This window comes from Meleagris gallopavo, chromosome 2 (genome assembly GCF_000146605.3).
Source record: "Meleagris gallopavo isolate NT-WF06-2002-E0010 breed Aviagen turkey brand Nicholas breeding stock chromosome 2, Turkey_5.1, whole genome shotgun sequence".
Taxonomy (NCBI): Eukaryota; Metazoa; Chordata; class Aves; order Galliformes; family Phasianidae; genus Meleagris; species Meleagris gallopavo.
The window spans coordinates 54,487,200-54,513,680 of NC_015012.2; the positions used below are offsets into that span (position 1 = coordinate 54,487,200).

Genomic DNA, 26,481 nt, shown 5'->3' on the forward strand with positions numbered 1-26,481 from the left:
AAAAGCCTATTTTCTCTAGGGAAAAAAAAAAAAGAATTATTAAGTGGTTGCTTAAGTTGTTACCACTAGAAAATATAAGTAAATGTTTTTTGTTGAGCTTCTTTTTTGGCCACAAGCATGCTTTCCTAGATACTTATATCCAGGTCTGGTGTGCCTCTTGTTCTTTATGTATTTTTTGAGGAATGCTGAAATATTTAGTTCTGCTAAGACTGTAGAAATAAAAAGAACATATAAAAGTAAAGAATACTTTAGTTCTAATCACTAAGAATACCAGATAGTCTTTTTAAAACTAGTTTTCCGACTGCAGGTATTATAAGCACATGTATCTAGTTAACATCAGAATTTACGATGAGTGAATAAAATGCAATCGTTAACATTAGAAGAGTATGCAATACTTAGGATCCAACACTAATCCTTGCAAATACAGACCATTTTCTTGTAGTTCAAAGAGCTTTCAAAATTATTGCTACCATCAGCTTTGCATTCATAACATAATAATTTTATGCAAACCTTGTTTTCCTGCGTTATGAGTTACTTAACTCCTGAGCCACAAAATTAAGTCATAATCATCTTTAATTACAACATACATTTAAACTGCCAATAGAAATTTCGTGGAGTGAAGTTCTCACTACGCTGTTGAAGAATCCCAAGAAATGGAAACAGACCTGTCATCCGGCTGTTCCAGTACATCTACTGTTTTCAGGTTCCTTAAGGTGAAAGCAGAAAAGGCAGGAGTTCAGATAGTTTTCAGTTAGAAATGAGAATTTATGATTTTTTAAAACTTCAGCAAGTCTGAGATACTTCATTTTTTGACCAGATATGTTCTACTGTCTAAAAATGTGGTGAATACCTTTTATGACTTGGTGTCCTACCACGTATTCTTTAAACTGAATCCAAAAGGATTCTGAATGTTAAGTATTTCAGTTTAAGGTTATATAGTAATAATAGGGAGGAGTGATGAAAAATAAACAAATCAGTAATTTAAAATATCCATACAAACTATAAGAAAATATTTTTTTCTAGTATATGTCTTGGAAAAGTGAAATCAAGGTATAAAATAATGTTTGTATGCATGAAAAGAGATGGTTTACTTCCTAGAACTGCATTGTTATTGCATGGTTTGGATAATCTGACTAGAGATGATCAAAATTTGACTCCATGTATATTTAAACAAGGGTTTGAGATTATCACTGTGTTCACATAAATAATTCACGTTCTCACTCTTTTTTTTTCCCCAGAGCAGGTTATTAGACTAAGCCCCACATCTGTAGAAGTAACCTGCCAACCTATTGAGGCTTTTCCTCCGGGCTTAAGCTCACTCAGTGTGGTTGGATGTTTTCATGTATTCAAAATTTATTAATTATATTTAAAAATTAAAAAGCATAGAAAGCTTACTCAACAGTATTTCCAAAAATACTAGCTAGAGATTTTGCTAGTAGTTCAATCAAAATAACGTCATTTGATAGTTTGTTCTGCTTCTATATTCTTCTTTGTGTCTTTCTTCTAGTTACTGGGAAACTCTTCAGTGACTGATTGTTTGGACAAGCAAGAATAAGGAAAAACAGAATTTCGAAGGGGGACACATTTAAAAAATCGATATGATAAAACTTTCACAGTAAATAGAGCTGAAGACTTTCAATACTTACAAAACATAGGGGTGTGTTTATTTTGAAGGTCCAGAGAAGTTGCAGACCCACAAAAATGGAATATTAAATTGAGTTAAAATACTGAAACTGGTAACTGTGGTCTTCATGTTTGCTTCATATGATTACAGATCTCTTCTTCTCAAGTCATTGACACCTTCTGAGCTGAAAGTGTACTTTTGTAGAATCATTCTGCAAAGTTGCTGTGTGTTCTTCCACAGCACTGTAAAATACATATAACTTTGCAAATAAGATCTTGGAATGGTAATTACTTTGATTTTCCTGAAGAAATCTAAATCTAAATTTACTATGGTACCATGTACTGGTGATAGATTATTTCTCTTAAACATTATCTCACCTATTTCATCTTTTTAGTGCTATAGTTTCTTATTTTTAGATTCTCTGTTTTCCCGATAAAAGGGAGTTTGTTCTGTTCAAGTTGAATTCCTCTTTATTTAGTGTGCCTGGTCCTACTTCTAAAATACAGAGCTGGTAGCTCTTTCTTATTCAGGTCCAAAACCACCCCCGATTTTCCTATGAAATCTATCTCATAGGTATTTGTGCTTCTGTTTATACTATAAGTTATTGAAATATCATTATTTGGTTCATAAGCAAGCTTATTTATTGGGAAAAATAGATATCCATGGTGTCACATACATAGTCATTTGCTGTAAGTGACTGCTGTCTGCTTAAAGATAGGAAGAATCAAACTGAGCTGAAACAGAATCAAAAATACTACTGATGGACATTTATATTATTAAAATGGCTCTCAGGAGCAAGCTAAATTCTCTCTTCCCCATTGTTTTTCCTTGTGTCCCCCTAGCCTCTTTCTGAACGGGATTGAACCATTTTTATGCAAATTTAAATGCAAAGCTTTAACCACAGATAAGTTCCCAGAGGCCAAGAATTCAAGACTGAAAACACCTGTTCTTAACTGTAGAGCTTCAGTCTGCTGATCTCCCATAGCTGTGAGCAGACCCAGGATTTTGCATTCTCAAAGACTAGATGAAGCGAAGTCCTCTGCCTGTTGCTCTAGCATTCCTGCAGGGGGAATTTCAAATACTTCATTCAGGAGAAGTGAGGTCAATTTAAATCTGTGTAACTCCACCAGCAAAGCCTCCTGTCAGTTTTTCATTTAATGGGGACATCTTTGGAGAGGTGCAATATAGGAGGAAGGAAAATTAGGAGCGTGGTGTGGTGTCACAGCATTTCTCCTAAATTTAATTCACTAGAGCAGTTTTGACAGGAGACATCAACATAGTTCTGGGGATATAAAGTATGTTAGTATAAATGTTGTCATCCACGGACTGTGTAATAGAAAACATAAAGTTAATTCTAAGAGAGTTTAGTATTCTAAAGATTAGTGTCGAAAGACAAAGACACGTTTGTTCTCGCCCTCTGTGATCCAGTAAATCTTTTATTAGATGAGGTTCTGTAGAAATAGCTTCTCTGGGAGTGTTAGCTTGTACAGAGAAGGCTATAGAGCAAGCACGTTTACTTCCATCACTTCAGTCACCTAAATAGAGAAGGAAATAATTTCAGATTGCCTGCACCATTTCATTCTGTCCATCTGCCTCTTAATCTGCCAGAGACTTCTCCAGACCATTGGTTATAGAGACAACTCTAGTTAGCTTAGAGGAAAGCACTGACAAGGGCCTAGACTTATGAGACCTTGCCCTAGGTATTTCCTTTAGAAGCCTTCTTCTTCATGTTTTCCTGTGAAGTGTGTTCTGATGCATCTGATTTGTTCTATGAGTAGCACAGGGAGCATTTAATGCCTGACTTACTGCTGTGGATTCTACAACAGGGAGAAGGACTTGTGTAATTAATAAGTGATTGTGTACTTAGTCCTTTTTTTTTTTCTTTTTTCCTTTATTGCTTCTTTTGTGGAAACACAGAGACAGTGTTGAACATCCAAGAATTGAGGCCAAATGAACTGCAAAGCATGCACATCTTCTAGAAAAGGAAAGTGAATATTTTATTGTAGTCTGTCTGTATGATAGTAAGCATAGTAAAAGGACCTTCAGAAAGAACTGATACTCTCCTGCCTTTCTGGTGCACTGTATATTTCAAAGGGTGGAAAAATAGAATATGGCAATAAAATGGAGCACCACTGGTGGCACTGTACAAAATTGGTTATACAGTGTCCACTATTTGTTCTTTTGAACAGAGAAATTCAAGATATGAATATTAATTATCTGACACGTTTTCTTTTGAGCCACACAACCCTAGTAATTCTGCAATGTGGATTATTTTAATATCTAACACCATATCTGTAACTGTACTTAGTAGTACAGTGTTGTCAGTACACTGACTATAGTGGAGAGTTGTTTAGAGTTTCCTGTGAAATCTGCCCATGCATTTCAAGAGGTCGAGAGGTTTAGAAAGAGCAGATAAGCAGTCTCATCAGTCCCTCTGTGCTATAGACTTCTGTTGCAATTTACATGTGCCCCTGGCACATGTAGCATCCAAGTATTACTACAACCTCCTTAGCTACATACTTGCATGTCCCCCTACACTCCCTTGCCTCATTCACTTCACTGTTTTCATCCTCTTGTAGCACCATCTTCTTGCAGCTGCCCCCACCTCACTTGTTCCTTCAGTACTGCTGCTGCTTGCATACATCACTGAGATGGGAAAAATAGGTCAAGGACTGGGCTAAGGGAGATAGGAAAGAAGAGACAATAGTGACACTGAGATGTGCTTCAAAAAGATCTTGTTTCAGTGCGGTTCCTGCCTCATTACATGCCTGAAAGTTTGTAGGAATGAGGTAAGAAAGAAAGCTATCATATTCAGACAGTACTCTGGAGAACTGGGAGTCTGTCCCTACATACCCTAGGAATTCTCATTAATTACCGTGCCAGCTGAACACAGCTATTCCAAGGTAGTCCAATTGCATGCTTTTCTTTCCTTGGTACCCATGCTGAAGTGCTGTGCTTGAATATATAAAAGCCTACCTATGTAACGAGTAGTTTTTAAACAGATCATAGGAACTTTCAGTTAGGCTGTTTAATTTAGTGGAAACTTTAATCTCCTAACTGTAAACCAAGGATAATTTTCTCTGTTTTGGTACTGAAAAGTATTTTAAAATGTAAGATATTTCAGTCTTCTATAGTGACATTTAAAGAAATGCTACTGGAACGGGCATTTGGAAAGATCCATACGTAATAATATTATTAGTAAAATATAGAAGTTCAGTTATATTCACTCAAAGGATAGTAAAAAAAAAAAAAAGTTAGAACATTGTTCACACAGGATTTTCAGGGAAAGATTTGCCTGCCTGACAGCAGGCAAAGGGAATGTGTGATTGTATTTGGCAAGGAGCTCAAAGTTACCAATGCTGTAGGAAGGATTTGTTATTTAAGAGTCATTTCCTTTTTAGCAGTCCCTTGTATGTTCATATCAGAGGCATTTCTTCCTTTTGTGTTTACTTTTATCATTGACGTAGTCTGAAGTTTATTGCTGTATTAACAAGGATTTTGTGTGTGAAATAGGTTTTTTCTCAGCCCAGTGCTACATTATGCTTATTTTTATGTAAACTAACCCAGAAAACTGTGTTGTTTCAGCAGACTATAGTGACTAATGTTTGAACTTAGTTGTTGTGGGCAGCATGCATATATGAATTCAGTAACTCAGTGGGGTCTTGATCCTGTTTCTTTTAAGTCATCAGTAAAATAATACCATATTACAAAATAATACCAGAGAGCTGGATGAAGAAAAAGAAGTTCAAATATCATTCAATTACTCACATCAAATGGTTGGCTTTTTTTTTCTATTAATTAAATTTTAAGAAAGTAATTGAACTCTTCAAGGCCTGAAACTGAGTCTTGGAAAAGGCAAATTCTGGTTCCAGTACAGTATTTGCATGTGAAGATAATTCTAATCCAGATTCACTTAATCAGAATAAAATCTGGACAATAGCACTTGACAGGGAAATGCTAAGTTTTATTCTTTAGAGCTTTGAAATCTGTGATAGATAAGTTTAGTGTTTGAAAACAGTATTTTCATTCTGTTTTAACATATTGAATTTTTAAAACATGCTGATTTTGTGAAAATTGCTTACTTTAATATACTGAATTTAAAAAAAAAATTGCTGTGCGGCAACCCATTGTTTTCTGTTTCCATTCGATCTGGAGTGACTGTGGTATTCCTTGCATATGAAGTCACACAAAATGAAATAAGTAGTTGGCAGACTAGACGGTCAAGAGCTATCTTTTTTTTCTTTCCCCCCCCCTCTTTTGTTCCTTCCAGAAAATTCCTGTTGATTTCATGGTTGCCTTTTTAGATGTTGTACTGTTGTCCGGCACTTCAGAACTGCTGAAAGATGCTCACTCATTTTTAGCTGCACTTTCAGAGATGGTCATGTCACTAACTGACTCTTTCCTGGGGCCATTCAGGCTGATACCAGAATATTAAGGTTCTTATTTACAAGCAGATGAGTACTTTTGTGCTTGGCAGAACTGAGTGGGCAGATTTTTTTACCACCATAGCTATTTGAGAAATTCAGAAACAATGTACTAAGTTTTGCTTTAGGCAGACTATGAATCTGAAGCTGAGCTTCAGATTGTAAGCACGGGCCAAGTTAGTTTCAAGACCATTCTTCTCTTTACTCCGTGAAAGATCCTGCTTTTTGGAAAGTACCAGATCTAATCTCTCCCTCTCTTCTATGCCTCGGGCTCGACTATTCTGAAAGAAATTTTCTGTCCAGTTTCCAAGATCTTCATAGGAACTACTCTCACAGGGCCTGCCTGGTTGTTACTCCTGGTTTTCTCTCGTGTGTGCTGTACCAAACGGATGCTTACAGAATGTGGCAATCTTGTCAACCTAAAGTACAGGTCCGCATCCATCATCCATCATCAATGGTTTTTCATCACTGAATTTGTGATATTAGATCTAAACCTACAGTGTACCTGAAGGCCTTGGCTGGATGCATAGTGCAGGCCATATTCCAAGAGAACAAATTTTGAGTGAGAACACTGGGTTCTGTCCTCCATGAAAGTGAAAGTATATGGGTAGTTACCAGATATTTGTGAACAGTTTGTGTAGAAGGTGACAGAGAAAATGATCTTTCTGTGAAAATGTTAAACTCAGGAAGAGCAGTCACCATGTTCTTTTGAGAATTCTTGCAGTAAGTAAGTGAGTAGCATAGAGAGCCACTAACTACCTTACATTAGTAATGAGAGGGTTTACTTAAACTTTTCTAGTAACCTGAAGTTACCTGGAGATTTGTTTTGTTTTCGAGAAGGCAGGTGTCTTGTTAAAAACATACAATGAGATGACTTTGTAGCATTCTATCTTTATCCATGCAGTAGCAGAAATAACTGTAATTCTTTACGGACTTGTATATATTGTAAACTTACTTAAAAGCAGATTCTAAACTTCTTGTTTTTACATACTTGTAAACTGTCTTTTATTTGTAAGTAGCTTTCTTTTTTTTTTTAAAGCAGGCTACTGTTTCCTTGTTTGTAACCACATAGGAGTTAACATTTTATGGCTGATAGACATTCTTTTTCAAATGAGGTATATTCTCTCCTTATTCAGGAAGCTGGTGGGTTTTCAATGCACATGTGTTGGCCCTGTTGTCTTTCTTCTTTTTACCTTCCTGCTTCTTTTTAATTTTACAGATGTCACCAGTCATCGGTAAGTCAGGGAACCTGAAATGCATCTCAGAGCGTGACACAGATAGAGACTCACCTGCAACACAGTAAGCAAGAAATATTTTAAATAATTTGTAGTGTTACATCTGCTAGGAAACAGTGACAAATGTCTGCAGGGTTATTTTGTCTTAGCTAGTAAAACAAGAAAGTGGCTCTAGGGTACTCATTTAAAAAGAGTGCTTCATGCCTAAAATGTGAAGGAAATAACAGTTTGTATCTACATATGCACAAAACTGTATACTATTATGTATATGGTAATCGTAGCTAAAGGCAGCTAAATCGTAGCTAAATCATAGCTAATGTCCTGTGACATTCCTTACCTGTGTGTTAGGCTTTATTTATACAAACGGAAAATTCTTTTTGCACTTTCTAAAAATTAATACAAAATGGAAAGGGTCACATTCTGAGAAGACATAATCTAATACTTAGATTATATTGCTTGCATTTCCTAAAAATTTTGTGCATTTCTTGTGTGAAAGCTGTAAGAAGGTAAGATGTCAATATTTTGAACAAGAGCTTCCACAATGTTTTTAGCTATTGCAAGCATTTATACTTGGAAAAATACACCTAAAAGTACTTGTTGGGTTAGCCATTGCAGATATCTGCCATCTAAGCAAAGTTACTTCACTGATTATTTTCCAGATTGCTTCACTCACCATACAAAGGATACTTGCATATAGAGTATATAGATGCATATTTATCTCTGATTTTAACTTTTAATTCCTAATTTTTTTTTTTTACCTCTCCACCTGTTGCTAGATTTGAAAATAAATTGTGAGTAGAAAGTTTAATACCCATCTTTGATAAGGAATGCATTGTAAAATTACAGAATTCAGGGTTGAATTTTGACCATAACTATTCTCATAGGACTTAAGGAAGGAAATGCCTTAAATGTGCAGTTACTCTGACAGTTGACACAGTCAGAAGTCAGTATCAGAAATTTGATAAAACTGAACTGCATTAATGGAACTAGAGCAAACAATTCTATTGAGTGCCTTTTCTCAAGCAACTATTGAAGACTGTGGCAACACAGATTTAAAATGTGAAATCACAATGATTTAATGAAATTCATGAATTTTGAGTCATGTCAAATGTTAAATATTCATGTTTATGAAAACTAAGTCGACCTGAGAATAGATCACACAGCAATGTCATCTTGGAGACATAGAACCCCCAAACTCTTCAGTTGCATTTCAAAATGCTGAGGCAAGACGTATGCATGCCTGTGTCACTGGAATGTACACTTTTCTGAACCTTCAGGAGCTGAAGCATCATGGAGATGAAGTCATGTTTCATGTCACTGCTGGCTGATTTTGCAGTATTGCAAGCCTTATTTGCAAGTTCTCGGGGTACTGAGCCATTTATACCTGATTGTTAGTGAGGCAGTGACAAATGCAATGAGATAGTATTTGATGTTATCCTTTATCAGGGGAAAGTTAACATAAAAAGGAAGAACTACAGTGCAGTAAGTAACAGTGTTGTATTTTCCTTCCCTGTGACCAGAGATTCTAGACTTCGTTATGTTTTTGCTGCTTTGAAAGTACATACTTTGCAAGTTTTTCCATGAACTAGAATGTAACATGCCAAGGTTTTTTTCAGAAGTAACTATAAGTTCTTGCCTTATTTTAAGAGCTGAAAGAGAAAAGGATCTTCTTGCACCTTAGGCCACTTTGAAAGACCATTTCATGTTTCTGCTTATAAATTATTTATACTGTACACATTAGATATCAAAACATCTCTGAAACTGCATATTTTTCATTAAATGTCTCACTTCTTTGTACCTAAAACCATGATGAAGAGGGATTAGAACAGAGCTGTAGTTTTTCTTGTTCACTGCATTTGTTGTGACTTGAGGTACCCTAGAAAGTGACATATATGGAAATGTTAAGATCTTAACTGGTAAAGTTTGCTACTGTAGCATCTAAAAGCTATTTCAACATGACTTGAGATCCAGTCTAATCTCTACTTAAATATTTGATCCATGTAAAAGTTTCCATTCTCTTCCTATTTTCTGTAAAAATATACTTAATATCCCTGACACATGTGATTATATAATAGGAATTAAGTAGTAGCTAAACTATAGAATCATAGAGTGGCTTTCATGGCCACTAAATCAGGCTGCCCTGGGCTCCATCCAGCATGGTGTTGTACGCTTCCAGGGATGGAACTTCTCTCAGCCACCTGTTCTGGTGTCTTAACACCCTCTGAGTTAAGAATTTCCTTCTAGCATCTAACTTAAATCTTTCCTCTTTTAGTTTAAAACCACTCTCCCTTCTCCTATCCCTATCAAACAGTGTACAAAGTGTTTATGAGCTCCCTGTAAGTACTGGAATGTCTCCCCGCAGCCTTCTCTTCTCTGTAGTGAGCACCCCAGCTCATAGGAGAGGTCCTGCAGCCCTTTGATCATCTTCGTGGCTCTCCTCTGGAACCCACTCCAAGAGCTCCACATCTTGTGCTGGGGCCTAGAGGCCTGAACATGGTACTACAGGTGGGGCCTCACAAGGGCAGAATAGAGGAGGACAGCCACCTCCCTCTCGCCCTGCTGGCCACTCTTCTTTTGATGCAACCCAGTTTACAGCTTGCCTGTCAGGCTGAAAGTGCACACTGCTGGTTCATGTCCAGTTTTCCATCCACCAGAACCCCAAAGTCCTTCTTAGCAGAGCTGCTCTCAATGAGCTCTTCTCTCAATCTGTGTACACACCCGGAATTGCCTCAATCCAAGTGTAACATCTTGTGCTTGGCCTTGTACCTCATTAGGTTCATCTGAGCCCACTTCTCAAGCTTGTCCAGGTCCCTTGGATGATCCCTTCCTTTTTTTGTGTCAACTTTACCACTTAGCTTGGTGCTGTGTGCAAACTTGCCGAGGGTACTCAATCCCTCTGTCTAGGTCATTAATAAAATGTTGAAGATGGATCCCTGGAATCAGTTGAGATGTGATAACTAGGTACACAATTTTTCTATGGAGAAATGAAATTTAGCACCTACACAATTTACTATACCTTTATTTGAACCTTCAGATGAGGTTTGCCATTCTTCCTATTAAAATGGTATAGGCACAATACCTGCTGTAGAATGAGCTTAATGGTAACCTACCTTTCGGAATTTCCAAATGGAAGGTAGTTTTGCAATATGAAAACAAACTTTCTCCAAGGTGGCAGTTGTTTTTTTATCTTAGCCAAGCAGTTAACCTGTCTTCTGCAGTCTCTAGAGGAAGCAGAAAGCTCCATATAATAGATACCAAGTGAAATAGGGTTTTTATTGGAGTATCTCAAACATTTGTTACATTATCACACTTGATGGGATTGTTCAAATAGTAAAAAGATGAAAACTACTTCTCAGAATTAGATTAGTTTTATGCTGAAAATCTGTAGGATAGCTTCATCATTTAAATATTAGTGATTAGATGCCATTTCTCTGCACAGACTTTTATCTTAGTAGATATATTCTCATTTTACAGTTCTCTTGTACTACACAAGGTAGTGCTCTCTCCATAATTTTACAATGATTATACATCAGATCCAGCTGAACACTCAATTTGGTAGAAAATTATGTTTAACTATTAATTATGACTTTGAATCGTGATTTCCTCAGGCAGCAATACTTCTCAATTTGTCCTAGGAATCCTAATGCAGAGGGTCATAACATCCGGAATCTTTTCCCTTGGGATATTCTAGTATTAGAATTGCAGCAATTTATGTGTTTGTGAACACGCAGTTTAGTTTAAAAAATATGTATCAAACTTATAGGTAGATAATAATAATTCCATTAGCAAGGCCAATACATGAGTGTTTTAAAATATAAGAGATATTACATTAGTACAATATCACCAAGTGTAATGGCCTTGCAGTGGAGTTTTTGGGGAAATTAGAAACATCCATTGCATTCTGTAGTCTTGATTCTTTTGCTTAATTACATGCTTCAACAACATCCAACTGAACACAAACCAGTATTAGTTTGTGCAATGTGCAGTACAAATTTTGGATGAAGACAGTAGCTGCCCTTGATAGATTACAGTTAAACTATTATACAGTTAAAGTTACAAGTCTTTACAAGAACAGGAATATATAGTAGAAGTGGTGTAACATCTGCAGTCCCTGGCATCATCTGCAAGACCAGTCTTATTCCTTTGTTCAGGCAACTAACTGGAAAAAATGAATGAATTTGACTGATACCTTTGTCATTTTATGAAGTCTAGCAAGTACAAATAGACATTTAACTGACTAATCCTATGAATGTATCATAGTTCAGGTAAGTTAAAATAGGAAAACTAATCTTTCGCACTTTACCTCCCTTAAAATGTTCAATGAGTAAACCACAATTTTTTCTTTAATTGCAAGAATTTTGATGCATAAACTTAGAAAAGGAAAAAATTAAAAAGGCTCTTGCAATGAGTTCTGTGATGATGGAGATTGTAATCAGTATTTTTTGTTACATCTGTTGACTGTCAATCAAGACTTGCTGATTTTTAAGATCAGGATCAATTCTTTTCAAGGCAGTGCTGTGACATGTTCAAAAGCATTGTAGTAAAGTGGTCACATATTTTGTCCTCGTGTTTTTTTCTGTCTTTGTTCTGCAGTGGAACAGTAGTTTTTGTAGCTGTTTCAGCATTGTACTCAAGGGGAACAGGCAGACAATCGCTCTAACACATCAGCTGTGTGTGGAAAAAGCTCTAAATTTGAGCTAACTTTGTTTCTTTTACTCTTTTTATATCCACTTTTCTCTAGAAGCGTAAAGAAAAAGAAGAAAAGGATACAGAAGAACGAGATAGAAAATCAGCCCTACTTAATGGGTCTCGATTCTCCTGTATCATCAGCTAATGGTGTTGAAAATGAACCTACAGCCCATGGGGTGGAATTGAAGAGGAAGAAAAGGGTGGTGAGAGGCTCAGACTTAAGCACAAGTGGAAAGACAAATACTGCTTTTGAGCCTGAATGCTATGATGCGTAGTCATTGTTTAATTCCAAATATTGTGGAACATGCAATATACTCTTACATTTGAATGCTGCAACTGCAACTTCATTTCTAGGATTGACAAGAAATAAACAACAACAACAAAGAAATAAATTAATCAAATGCACAAAATGGTGCTGGTTGTGAGTTACCAGTGGTGTAAGCCTGTTCAGAACAATTTTGCTCGGGGTTCGTTGAAATTAACAGAACTTGAATGCTCAGCTCCTCATTGTACTGGTAAAATCTAAAATGCACTTTCATATTTCGTAAGAACCCCATGGACAAATGTAGTGTTAACCATGTGATAATATTCTAAGTCAGGCTGACCAAACATTTCTGTGGACTGCAGATCAGTGTACTGCAAGCAGTGAATAGTCGTAAGTGTGATCTAGAACAGAACAAGCCTGACCACAACTGAAATTCTTGAATAAGCATTTTATGGTTTTGTTGTAAAATTGAGGAGTGTTCAGAATGGTGAAATTTCAAAGGAAAGCTGATGTTACATTGTACCTGAAAAAACAAGCTTTTAAAAATTGTGTTCTCCTGATGGGAAATATTTACTGGGACCACATTTTGCAGCACTTAAGCAAATGGTTTAGCAACTAACTATGCAACTGCTCTGACTTCAGTGGGACTATCCATGCTTACCAATACAAATAAGTGTTGCAAATTCCAGGCACTTATATTTTCAAATGAGGTTATATGCACATAGTAAAGGTGCATTGCAATTTTGTCAGAGTTCCTGGCTGCTTTGGCAGAAGTCTTGCAAAATATGCATTCTTCTGTCTGAATGAAATATTTCATTCCAAACTGTGTTGTTTGCTTTACTTTTTCAGTTGTATGTCATTAATCGTTTTTTGTTTTTTTTTTCTTGAGTATTATGTTGTACACTTTCACTAATGATTTCACTAATTATCTGCAATTCTAAATAATTTATGTTTTATATTAAATGAAACACTTTCTATCAGTTAGTGTTGATATTTTTTTCTGGCTGATGATGTCCAATTTATTTTTGCTCTGCTAGGAAATTCTTCCTCCCCCCCTCTGAAGCAATAAATAACATAAAATTAGAAAGCCCTTATTTAGTAGACAGAGCACTTGATTCCATTAAAAAAAGAAGTGAGAAAAACCGTGTTGGGCACTGATGTGTGAAATGCACCCAGATGCAGAGCACTAGTTGCTATACATTGTAATACCTTCCCTGCACATATCTTATAGCCAGAAAAATCTGTAAACTTGTTTCTTTTCAGTGAAAAGGAGCAGAAAATTTTCTTTTTAGCCCCATTGGCAATAGTAATTTGCTTACAATTCTAGCTGCATGTCTAGTGCATGTGTGTAGGAAGTTCTCCTCTAAGTGGGGCATATATGTGTACTGGAACATTATGAATGTCTCTTTTCCAGTGGTCAGTTGTATAAAATTATCTTAGTCCTGGGACTACTGCTTTCGGCAAGGCTCCTAGCTTCTTACATTGCTGCTTTTTGCAATATATTTGAATTTAAGGGGATTTAAAGATTTTATAATAGAGAAAAATCTCAACATCTTAGGTTTCTCTAAAATATCCTGGGTCACACTTAAAATAAGGGTAGAGCATGACATCAGGCTCCACGTCAGGAAGAGCTGAGCAGTAGCCAAGATCTGGAAGCTCATTGGAAGGCATTATAAAACATTAATTTGGCATTGTGGATGCTGAAGACAGAAATAACACTTCAGATAAACACCACAGAGAGATGGTAGTTCTAATCAAAGGCACAGCACCTCCTTTCATGCTTGCGAACTAGGGCTCCAATTATGTTCACTGCTCTGAAGCTGAATAGAGCTGCTTTGCCACGCTTTCCAAATTGAGAGGAGAGGCAGCAGTAGTGTCTTCCAAGGCATGGTTCCAAATAACAATTAAGCAGAAGAAATCAGATAAGAGCCAAGCATGAAAATGTGTGGAGTTGAAAATAAACTTTTCATAATGTTTTCTTGTAATTGCAATATCTTTTGTTTTTGTAATTTTTTCCTCCCTACCACGTGCTTGGCTGGACTCTTCTATTGCTTTATACCAGATTGCTGCTGTTTTAGAGCTTTTTGCATTCGTCTGACAGAAAATGAAGAAAAGTAAGGATCTGCAATTAAAAAAAAAAACAACTCCAAGTGTTCCTTCAGTATTTAGGTTAGAACTTGCAGACAGATCACTTTTCAACAAATTATGGACAGTTTTTACTTTTTGTTTTCAATTTTAGGAGTTTCTTCATTCTTCAGATGTTATCGTTGGTATCCTAAAGTTGCAAGAGAGTAATACTTTTGAACAGTTTGGAAGAGGATAGTGGTTTTAAATGTTTTGAAATTAAACTTTCTGTAATGCATGTTGTTTCAATGTTAATGCAACCTACATATTTTTTATGTCACTTCAACATGAACATTGTGTGCATTTGCTGACAGTTGTCCCCAAGTACTTAAAAGAATTCACGGCGAGTTCAGAATAGCTATTGAAATTTTTTCTTGTTTGTGTAAGTTGAAGAACTACAATCAGTACTCTAACACGAGTGCCCTGCAAAGTTGCTCACTAAGCCCTGATATGAAATACCAGAATTAAAAACATCTGTTGGAGGAGTTTTTACAGGGTGATACTGGTTCATTGCTAGCACAACACGGATAAAACCTTGTTTAAAAAAGGGTAAATAGTAGATATTTATAACTGCCTGGCGATAACAGCACAGTAGGTCTTTCATTGTTCTGGAGTTTTTTGATTTTATGTGTGTGTGTGGTTGCAACATAGAGCTGCTATTACATTTTTATAATTTGGCGGAGATATTGTGAACAATGAACGCATAAATTAACAAAATAGGAACGAAGGGATGGCACTTTTTTCCTGTGTTTCCCAATAGCCATCAGATTGCATTTAGTTTTTTCCTTAAAATAGTTTGAGGAACAGACAGCAGAGAACACAATAAGTGTATTTGTAGCATCACTTAATTCAGAAGGCAATAGGGGATGGATCACAGTCAAACAAGGGCTAATGAGAACACAGAGGAACATGACAACCGAAAGTCTCTGTTGACTAGTGAACTAAATCTGCCGGCTGGACCCAATTGTCTGATGGAGAATTGAATGTCAGGATCACTTAGGGTTAACAATGGCCCATTACAAGCAAAAGCAGACAGCTATGAAAAATAGCCGGCATGGTCGCCATTCTGCAGAGTCTGTGGATGCAAACCTGATAATGAGGCACTTCATTCACTACATCCTTCTGCTCTAATTACTAAGGTGAATAGGAAATACTTCATTTAAGGCGGGAACAGACTAAAGCAAAAACACTTGTTTGGTAAACACAAAGAGTGATTAGGGGGGGTCTAATGATCCTTTTCTAGCACATATGAAATTAGTATGTGTGCAGTACAGCCTATTTAATGGTCGTGAATTTGGGAGGAGATAGGACTGTTTTTGAACAGTAAAGGAGAGCTGGAAAGATTCGTGTCCAGGCTTGTGCTGAGGTTTCTTTCCTAAGTGTTCTATCCAATGGTTACACAGAATGTTTTGGACAAACTAATATGTGGATGTACACCTGCACTTGTAAAAACATATTGCATCAGTTCAAGGATTTACATTGCTTGAAGTAAGTGCATTTGGAGAAGAACTGTTGCATGTAAGGAATAGAAACAAGCAGAGGTTTGAGAGAGGGAAATAAGCAGCTTAAGAAGAAGAATACTGGCTGGGTGACACTTGCAAGAATGTGGCAATTAGAAATTGGAACTTAAGAAGAAGGAACAGAAGATAGAGGGGAGGAGTGTTAGAGCAGAGCTTGGGTGTTTTTCGGACTTTAGAAATTAAGATATTTAACCACTTCACCTTTTGGTACGTTTAAATGTTGTGCTATTTACAGGAGCTTGGATGAAATCTTGGAGCCCATGATGGATATTCTCCTGTGGCTTCTCAGAAATCCATGACTCAGCCATAACTTTGAGCTGGAATCCAGAAAGCTCCACACATCTGGCCTGTGCTGTTGGGGTGACTGTCACTTTCTCACACAGTTCCCTAATTCTGCTGCTGGCACAGATCTTTAGAGGGCACTTTTCTAGCTGTTGTCTGCTGCCATGTGTGCCCCTACTTCAGTTTATTGCCCTCTGGCTTCTTTATCCGCTGTAAAACAGAGCAGTGATGAGAATGTCACACGCAACATTTATCTACTGGTTTGAGCATCATGTATCATACGAACGTATTGTTAGACAGAAATGTGCTTCACTCACAGAGTTTCTGGCAAATGCCGTGCCTGTTGCATGCTGGCTGGTTGCTACCTTCCCCTTCAGGGTGCTCTGTCCTCCAGCAGTTACATGTGTATTGAGAGTCCCAGTCCTGTAAGCTGCTCAGAGTCAATGCACCACTGTGCTCAAAGCTCTAGCAGAGCTGTCCAGGAGCCGCATCGTGGCTGTAGTTTGTACAGCAACGTACGCTGACTTAGAAGATTGCAAAAATAATTTTAGCTTGCTCTCACAAATGAAAATGATAGCTCTGCTATGGAATTTCTACCCACAATTCCAGCTACCTGTTTTGTGGGGGTTTTTTTGGTGAGGATTTTTTCAGGCCAAATTAATTTGCACAGTTTGGTTGTGGCAAGCAAGCTTATGAGTCCTGTGTAATGCTCAAATACAAGTACTCGGAAGAAACTGCAGATGCCACATTTAGAAGAAAAATGTTTCCACACCGGTAAAGCAATATCAGTAAAATCTATGCACTGAGAAGACATCACATTCTTTTTGCACTTATATCGCCTGCACAGGCAGGGAGCATAATAAACTAGTGTGTAGCAGCTGTAAATTTTCTGAGGATTTATCTAACCACAAATACATCGAAATGGGGAAATAGGGCTATATTAAACTGTGCAAGATGCTGCTGGAACTCAGCCACTTCTGCAACATCCTGTAATTAATTTATTATGACAGGTCTGGCAAACTGAAACACTCAATACACTTGCGACAGACTGTTATGATATAGCTGTTTGAAAACCCTGAAGTCACATAAAATGCAGGTATAACTGGAAAGGAAAAAGAAAAAAAAAGAAAAAAGCATCAGCCCAACATTGCCCTTATTTCTCTGAATCTAGAAATCTTTCCCAGAGCCACATTTGCTAACATCAGGCAGTGTCTGTGGCAGAGGCAGAGCAGGGTACGAGCTGGAAAGGAAATCCTTGCAGAATATATTGGCTTAGATCCTACTCTTCTGGGAGTCAGAAGGGCAGTTAATGATGTTCTATGGGCATGCTTAGCAAAGGAACCCCTTTTTCATATGCTGAGTCAGTGCAGGCCCCATGAAATTCTGAACTGGAGCTGAAACACTCAGCACTAGTTTAATTTTCTTTTCATTGCTCCTTATCTTTGTTTCTTTGCCCGTGCTAAAAATATTTGATTTTGCTTAATAATAATGAAGAGATTTCAATGAAATTCTATGAGCTGCGGAATGAATTAGTACAAATTTCTCACAAATCATTTTCTTTATGTCTCATTGTTTTGTTCTGAGGGAGGTGATTAAGGTAGGTTCTCCATGCACTGTACAACCGTATAAATAGAAGAAAATCCTTCTTTCCGCCTTCCCAAATTTTCTTAAGAAGAATAGGTGGTTTTGCTTCTGTGCTTTCACTTCTTGTTTTAACGTGCACAAATTAAGCCTTTCTGGGTCTATCCACATCTGCAGGTGAGAGGAGCATGGTAAATGCAATTAGTTCTCATCCCCACGTGTTACTCATTTGGCACTGGTTGTTTTTTACAGACTGGAAATGTTCCTTTAGTTCCACTACAAAAGTGGGTTATTTTGCCATTGCATCATCAAACATTTTTTTTCTATGTATGTCACAGGGATTTTTGACACCTTTGCAAGGCCACTGTGTAAAGCAAGTCAATTTTATGTTCTGCATTAGTTTTAGTGCTTAATGGAAGTATACAGTCATGGCTATAGGAGTGACATCAGCCCCAGACTCATTAAAAGAAATGCCATCTAAAGCCAAGCTCTAACAGCCTGCATAAGCCTATAATAAGCTTATAGGGGGTGGTTAATCCCCATTGTAGTTTGGTATAATGTCATAATGAGAAGGTGACATCATGAAAAGGGCAGAAGGGGCACTCGGTGCACTCTGCATTGTGGCCCAGGACACTGGCCAGACTCCCCCCATCCCTTCTGCTGAACAGCAGCATGGCTGGTCCTGACTGGACCTGAGTTGCATCTGATAAAAGCATCTTTTCTGTTAATGCAGGTGGAATGCTGGTACAGCTCTGAGGTGGGGCTGCTCTGAGCTGGCATGGGCTCAGGCTCACTGCTTTCCAGATGTGTGCCGAGTCCTTAAACAGGGGAGGAGGCTGGAAGCTCTGACAGGCTCCTTGCCACATGCTTGAGTGGAATGGTGGCTGCAGCTGCTTTTTCTTTCCATTCTATCAGGTGAGGTTGTTGTTTTTTGTGTTGTTTTTTTAAGGTAGAAAAAGCCTTCGATGACAGTTCTTGGAATTCAGCATTGCTGGATTTTAGCTCTTTATACTCTTTGGCAACAAAATAGCTTAGGTTTTCAGGTCACATTTGGAAACTTGAGCAACCGGCATTTGCTGAGAATCCCTCAAGGCAGTTTTTTGACATCAGGTTCATATGCCAACAGGCATAGACTTGGCTGCCTGAAATTCAGTCTGTGAATAGCCTGAATTCACAAGGTAGGAAGAAGAAATATGTTAATGCCCAGCTTCTGATTGTTGAACAAATTGTTGAGGGGCAGAAACCCATGTGAACATTATCTGAAAATACCATTAACTGCCCATTGCGTTGCCCAACTGTTCTCCCCATTACTGAGATCCACCTCTCAACACCCTCAGATTAATTCAGACTATCATGTAGTAAAAGCCTGATTCACTTTGGCTCACCAGGAGAGTCTTTTTTTTTTTGTTACTTCTTTTTCTGGACAATACTTAGCATTCATTTTTTCATGCCAGTAAAACAGGCATGAGCCAATACAAGGCCAGTAACTGATAGTCATATCATCACCAATGAAGGTTCCTGCTTGGCTATGAAAAACTGAGAGGACTGGAGAAGAATTTCGTAAAACTGAAATCCCTTTCTGCCTAAGCAACAAGTGCACGTAGACTTGTCCTGCCATCAAAACATAAGCCTAACGTTTAGCTCCGGTTGCTTATTCTAGGAATAAGTTTTATGTGGAGTAAAAGACAGTCTGTCAAGACTGAGTGCTGTAGCACACTGAGGTTAACACATGGCTCAGACAAAGCCAAGATTCAGTCTTTGTAGGCTGAGGTTGCTTCACTGAGTCATCCAAACTTTGCCAGGTTCCCACGCTAGGAATAGCACTGTAACATCCGTGAATGTGTTGGGGTATCACTTTTTTAAATTATTATTGTTTTCCTTTTTTGAACATGTGGTAATATGTATTGGAAACTTATCTCTGTATCATTGAAGAAACCTGTTCCTAATTTGTTTGAACTCTTGGTATCTTTTTTCTGGAACATTGCCATCTTATTGCAGACCTGGAATCAGGCAAGCTTAGAGCTTTTCTTTGGACTCAACAATGGAAGACGAAGCTTCCAAATTTAAAGACATGCGTATCTGTACCTGGAACTTTAGCTGGGCAGTAGTTAGCCTCTCTTGCAGAGTTCCGTTGTGCCTGGAAGCTTGTTGCATGGGAATATTTTGCAGGGTCAAGTTGGATTCCATGAGTTCAGTCAGAAAAAAGGAAGGGGTTTGGTTGTGCCGTGCCAAGCCCGCACACTTGCCGTTTGAACCTGTGCACAGCCAGCAGAGGAGCATGCTGTCACTTTGCTGCTTGGTGCAGGAGCACGGATCAGGCACTGTATGTGTTCCTGAGCAGGGGCCAATGTCACACACACTGAGGACACGGGACTTACGATGCTGCTCCCACCCTCCCTCAGAACCTCTCACCGCTCCCTGCTGGCCTCCTGCCTCCGCTCTAGCATTCCAGCTGAAATGGAGAAATGGGATGGGTGGCAGCGTGCCAGGCGTCCGGGCACCAAAGCCCGCGCCTCTCTCTGGCGGACACCCTGCCATCCATCCCCGGTGACTCACTTCTTCGTACAGCTCAAAGAACTTATTCACTCCTGGACGAATGTGTGCAAATATTGATAGAGCTGCCTTGTTTTGTACCGGCCTTTTTGAAGCACGGGGTTTTTGTTTAGGTTGGTTGGCTGGTGGTTTCCTTCTATCATTATAACTTTCTTTGACTGGAAAGGTTTGAATGGAACTGGTTTTTGCTGCTTCTGCCCTAATGTGCTGAAGCATCTGCTCTGTGAGGAAAAGCACTTCACCAAATTCAGTGTAAAGCTGTGGAATCATAGTGCTCTCCAAACACCAAGGAAATAATTTCACAGAGTATGTCAAAATGGCTTTTTGTTCCCATTTTGTTGGATGCATCTGTTTTCATGGCTTTTTTTCATAATGTTTTAAACTGAAATATGATTGATTAACTTTAATCTTTTACAGTTGTCTAAAAATTCAATGACCTTATTCTCCTAAGTTATGCTTTATGGTATTTAACAAAAACACCAGCTGTGATTTTTAAGATAATTTTGAAAAAAACAATAATTAGAGTGTCGCAGGAAATGTTGACAGTATTGATAGTTTGTCACAGAGAATTTCTCTGCTTCCTTGAAGACATTTTTTTAGGCAAAACCTTTGTTTGAAAAACACTGACGTTGAATTCTCTAATGAATTTCCTTTCTGGCAGTGCAACTGTTCTAAGTGAATAAGACTGCATCATAGGTGTAACAAATGTTGATGTTGGTAAGATTTGTGTTGCTGTCTCATATGTTATTTTTAACAAACGAAGAGAAATACGGTCTAGATGAAACTATCGTGAGGAATTGATGCGTAACTAATTAAAAAAGAAAAGCTGCGTTCAAAAAAGACTTACCCAATTTTAGTTATCATACCAGGGAGATATTGCAATGGAGGTCCCTGAGGTCAGTTCTCTGTCACTTCTATTCACTATTTCCATTAATGAGTTGAGTGAAGTTGTAGGATTTGTAAAATTTGAGTGTGACACCAAAAGTTTGAATGCTCTTTGTAGGACGAGACCATAATTAAAAATGATTTTGGAAAATAAAACAAATGATGAAAATACTAAAATAGCAGTCAGTGCAAAATACAGGAAGAAGGAAACAAAAGGCAAATATTAAAAATATATCTTAGTTTTATTGGAAAAAACTATGTTAGGGACAGTAGGCTCAAATACAAAGTGAATCAATAATGCAGTCTTTTTTTTTTCAAAGAAAGTTATCTAACTGTTGATATTAGTAGGGATAAAACGTGTCCTTGATGTTGTTGAACATCTGATGTTGTGTCACCAGGAATACTTTTCTTTAGTTTTAGTCACTGCATACTGAATTCTGTAGACAAACTGAAGAGAGCCCAGGGAACAACAGTAAGAACATGACAGCGATCCTTAATCTTGTGTAGGTTTTTATAGAAAGCAACAGGTTAGCAGCCCTCTGTTTTGTATAGTCTATGCCTATGTGATTTTTTTTATTTATTTATTTTTTTTACATAACATAGCTATTATTTTTTCTCTCTCTTTGCTGGGCAAGATTAGTTTTGTTTGACAGCAGTGCAACAGAGCAAAAACAAGTTTCCGGGACCATTTAAATTAGATGGTCATATATTTCCTTTCGTTCTCTGTGTTACATGTATTATTAGTTGCCTTTTTCTTCCTTTAATATAGCATTGGTAAGACCAACTAGATCAGTGCTGGTGCTTGACTGCTCTTAAAAAAAAAAAAAAATGACAGTGAAAGTGCTTTAATCATTGTCTTCCCTGTCGTAAATCTCTAACTGGAGCAAAAATCCTGACCCTGAATCTTTCTCCAGAACTCATGAGCCCATGGCTATTCAGTTTTAATCACACTGTTCCAGTGATTGATGGTATGGCCTCGGGCAGATTGAACCTCCACCTCTATTTCCCTGTCTTTAGCTGGAGATACTAATATTTCTCCTGGAGATAGCCTGGGAGCTAATCTGTATAAGAATGCCTTGACAATATACAGACCTCAAGCCCTTGTCTAGCATAATCTCAAAAGTTTGGCTGTCGTGCACTGGTATGACTCAGTAAGTAGCTGCCAAATAGTCTGTATTTATGGTGAGACGAAGTTTGGAGGTTTTTTTTAATATACTTTTGTAAACTTACAGCTTGGATAGACGTTTGTATTGATCTTATTTTGGGGGCTGACAATAGCAGATGTGTGATGAAAAAGCTCTGAAGAAGGTCTTTCTTTGGAAGGGAGGATTATTCAGCTGTATTGGTGACTGTAAGTTAAGACAACACGCTTTCCCCTGGCAGCTCTCAAACAGACTGTAGAGCAAGCCCTGCTGGAGCAAAAATCTGGGGTGGAAGTCTGGCCAGAAAACTTAAAGCCTTGAAGTGTATTCCATGGCAAGGAAAGAGAAGTCTTTTCCCCTCAGGTTTCTTGCATTCATAAGTGATAATTACCATCAAAACAGACAGAGATGATAAATGCTGTATAAGCTGGCAGAGAAAATACTCAAGTTGTTGTCCCCCACAAACAGGAATGCACGTAGCACTTTGGACAGTGTGCTAATTTGATGGCAGAACGCATTAAGAAGTAATGGGGGGGATGGTGCTTTTTTTTACAATATTTGAAATAATAATGCAGTGTCAAAAGATCCAAGGGTCATGCTGCAGTTCTGGTGCTCATCTCACTAGTGAGCACACCCTCATTAAGGGTTGGAAGTGCCTTTACATTGAAACTGGACTAACAGAGGCTGTAACCACTTAGGCTTTTGAAAAATATGTAGCCTACTGCTATGGTAGGGAAGGAGGGACTCTCGGTGGGTCCTGACCTGTGCACCTTCAGTTCATCAATTCACTGGGCAATATGTTTAAACCAGAATAAATATCAGAGTCCTGCTGGAAATATTTCATTATTGTAAACTGGGCCTTTCTTCAAGTCTGTTTTTCTTCTTTTGTGATTTCAGTCAGTGAGTGATTTGTAATGATCTCACATTTTTTTTCTCAATGGAGGAACCTTTCTCCAAGGCTCAAAATTAACACTGTTTCTATTCAGGAAATATTGTAGCCAGTGAATGTAACTTTTTGGCAGGAAGGAGAGAAATAGTAGTCTGGAAATTAACTGCTCTGTGTTTTGGTTGGGTTATTTTCTCCACCCTTTCCAAGTCCCACAAACACCCTGAAAATGCCAAATTTACTCAAGTATTAGGCTGAGAAATCACTTTTTGCCTTCAAGCAAAATGTATTCACTCCAACTGTATTTTAGTTTCATACTATACCAAGTACATATGGATTTTACAGCATTTACATTGAATAACCCGACCAACCATTAAAATAACTTGGGGTTTGGTGGCAAGCAATGGAAGCTGTACATTTGTTCTACAGTGACTGATGTACAGCTGAATGCACTCCATCAATTTATTTTATTGTCTCTGGTGAGAACCAAACTTGGCCCTGAGAAGGTTCCTCCATTGTCTGCTCTAAAGTGGAGCAGCTTCAGGGTTTAACTTCCACCCCACATCCCTTATACAAGCTGATTTGCTATAAACTTTAAAATGTAGAATTTCTGACAGTATAAATGTTTACACTATTTTATTTCTGGGCAGGTGGCACAGAAGCCATGGGAGCTGTTTGGCATAGTTGCTCTGTATGGACCTGATTCACCTCTGCGTGCATTTTAGCAGAGGTGCTGATGTCAGACAGGTTCTGGAAGGCCTAAATAAGAATGAGGCACTCAGATGCACTGGGTCTGGGCAATGCTGTTCCTCATCCAGCTTTCTGCACGCACAGCCTTTGCTGGGTGCTCCCATGGGTGCTGTGCTCACCCTTCATCCATAGGGAAACCTCGGGCTCTGGCTGCTCAGCTGCTGGTACCTCATGTAGGTCATGCTGACAGCACCTATTGTTCAATGCATTTGAAGGGCATCCAAGTTTTGGCATCATTAGATTATTGCCATGGTGCTGAGATTGCAGATCCTGTACAATAAAGGAGTTCTGCTTCATGTTCAATCACTATGAGCTGTTATCTGCAGCTTTCATCTAGTCTCCATTAATGAAAGAACAAATCATTCCAAGGACTAAATAGATGTTTGACCATTCAAACATATGCAAAGTGATATGATTTATGAGTGGGAGGAAGTCATTTTGCAAGCTCAAATTCCACTTGCTTTGGAATTTTAGTGTAACACAGTGAATCCAGTCAAGTCCTGAGCAATGGCACTAGGAGCCCTGTGTGGCCTGCAGGGAATGCATTCTGTGTTACTAAGCTGTATGAGCTTTCAGCTGAAGACTTAAAGAACAATATATCTAAATCTCATTCGGTTTCATTTATTAATACTGTTGACAGTGCTGCAAAGAGGAAAAGAAAACTATTCTCTATGAGATTTGCCAATCAAAATGGAAGGCATGAGCTTGAACTGCAACATCTCCACTGCTGAGGACACTCAAGAGGAGGTTGAGCAGGGATGGTTCATAGGCTCGGTGCTGCCTAACAGTGGAATTAACATGACATCTTGAGAGACTCTTTACAACTGCATTTTCTACTTTTTTTGCCAATATAATGTGTAAAGCTTGCTGCTGAAGTGTCTTGGCACAGGAAGTGGTCTTCCTTTCATGGAATCAGTGAGAGGCATCCTTCAGCATGAGGGGGATATTGAAGGCACCACAGGCACAGCAGCACTTCTGAGTGCAGCCTTGCCAAAGGCTGCCAGGCAGTTGATGGCAGTCCTGCCTTCCTGCAGCTCCAGCTGGCGGCACACCTCCTTCCCTCTCACGGGTCTGAGCCATCATTCCGCTTGCTATCACCGCTGTAGCATGTAGCAGGCCATTTTGTGGAGAGCCAGGCTTGTGGTGGCAGCTGAGGTATCCTGAGCTCCAGGCTGGTGAGGTGTTTTGTGCTGGTTCACTGGAGTGAATCTGGGAGCACCCAGCAGCACCAGCACTGGCTCTGAACTCATGGTGCCAGCATTCTTCAGCATTATCCCTCCTGCAGTCTGCTGCGTCCTGTGTGTCCTATATGTCCTGTGTTTACCAAAATCACCTTATTTATGACTACAGAGGCTTTGATGGGTCAGAATTGAGGATTTGTCACAACTGAAGACTGGCCACAGAGCTCTCTCTCCACTCTGGAAACTGAGGTACAGAAATCATGAAAGACTGTCAGAGCCAGGCAGCAAACATCTCAGTTATTTTTTCTGTATGTATCTGTCTCGCCTCCAAACGTGGCCACACCAAAGATGAAGGTAAAAATAAGCTCAGGGGTCACTTTCCTATTAGGCCCTCCTGTAATGGCCTCGCTCAGCTTTTTTTGGTGGTGCCATTCTTGAGGCTATGGTGGGCAGCGGGGGGATCCAGAGCAGAGCCCAGCTGTCACTTGAGGTGACCTGAGTGGAAATGTGCAGAGAAGTAAACATATCTCGGCTTCCTGACATCCATCTAGCTAGAGAGGAAATGAAAATCAGATAAATATTTGAGACTTGTAAATAATAATGATCAGCATTTTCTTCTTAATGGGAGAGGTATAAATAGCAAGAATGAGATGAAAATGAGAAGCAAAACTTAGCCTGCATGTAAAAGAATCCTAACACTGGGATGGGGGAATAATCTCCCCAGGGGAGTATTGTAAGCCTGTAGTTTAGGACCTGAACAACCAGACAGAGAAGGAGCGCAAGAAACTGCATCGAGGGGAATGCCTCTGCCTTTTGCAGAGGTAATTTGATTTCACCTGGCTTCTTCCAGAAAGAAAGTTAAGTATTGTTAGGCTTCTTGGCCACTTCTCCTTGAAGATCCAAAGGAATGTTTAATGTTGACATCTCAGCCAAGCTAGGTCTTTGGGAATTCTTATCTATCCTCAAATTCTTATCTCTATGTTCAGTTGTTTATATTTCCCAACTTCCTGTCTACAGTACTTATCCAAGTTTATTGTTTAGTTCTACTATTCCCTGTTTAACAACTTTTCCTTTATGCTCAAGCATTGGCTGTGCTTCAGCAGTGAGTGATTTCTGTGTTTATCTTCACATTCTCATTCAGGTGTGAGAAATAACATGCTAGTGCTTGGAACAGCCTCAGAGATCCCAAGATGCAAAGTTTTCCCATTACTCTGGCAGTCTTTTTTTTTTTTTTTTAGCCTTGTAGCAACCTTTTAGTTTGTGCCATTGTTTTGGACTTCATTTTGTTACTCACTTAACTTTAAACTTGGGCCGTGCACTGGGTTTTGTTGGGTGGGATT

At 38.5% G+C, this 26,481-nt stretch overlaps 1 protein-coding gene and 1 long non-coding RNA gene across 6 annotated transcripts in view; both read left to right on the forward strand.

Moving 5' to 3' along the window:
- Window positions 1-13,217, forward strand: part of AHI1 (Abelson helper integration site 1) — a 93,127-nt gene extending 79,910 nt beyond the window's left edge. For 4 of the 5 annotated variants that reach the window (XM_010707320.3, XM_010707321.3, XM_019612955.2 and 1 more), the window contains 2 exons: window positions 7,268-7,347; window positions 12,025-13,217. In XM_010707320.3, the coding sequence (XP_010705622.1) occupies window positions 7,268-7,347; window positions 12,025-12,247 (303 nt within the window). In that variant the 3' untranslated portion in view covers window positions 12,248-13,217. Of the gene's footprint in view, window positions 1-7,267; window positions 7,348-12,024 lie in introns of those variants that run through there. The other variant, XR_004158916.1, reaches the window with a different exon arrangement.
- Window positions 13,218-17,061: 3,844 nt separating this feature from the next.
- LOC109366101 overlaps window positions 17,062-26,481 on the forward strand; it is a 16,995-nt gene continuing 7,575 nt past the window's right edge. Inside the window, exon 1 of the long non-coding RNA XR_002112185.1 lies at window positions 17,062-18,659. This is a non-coding gene — a long non-coding RNA (uncharacterized LOC109366101). The remainder of the gene's footprint in view (window positions 18,660-26,481) is intronic.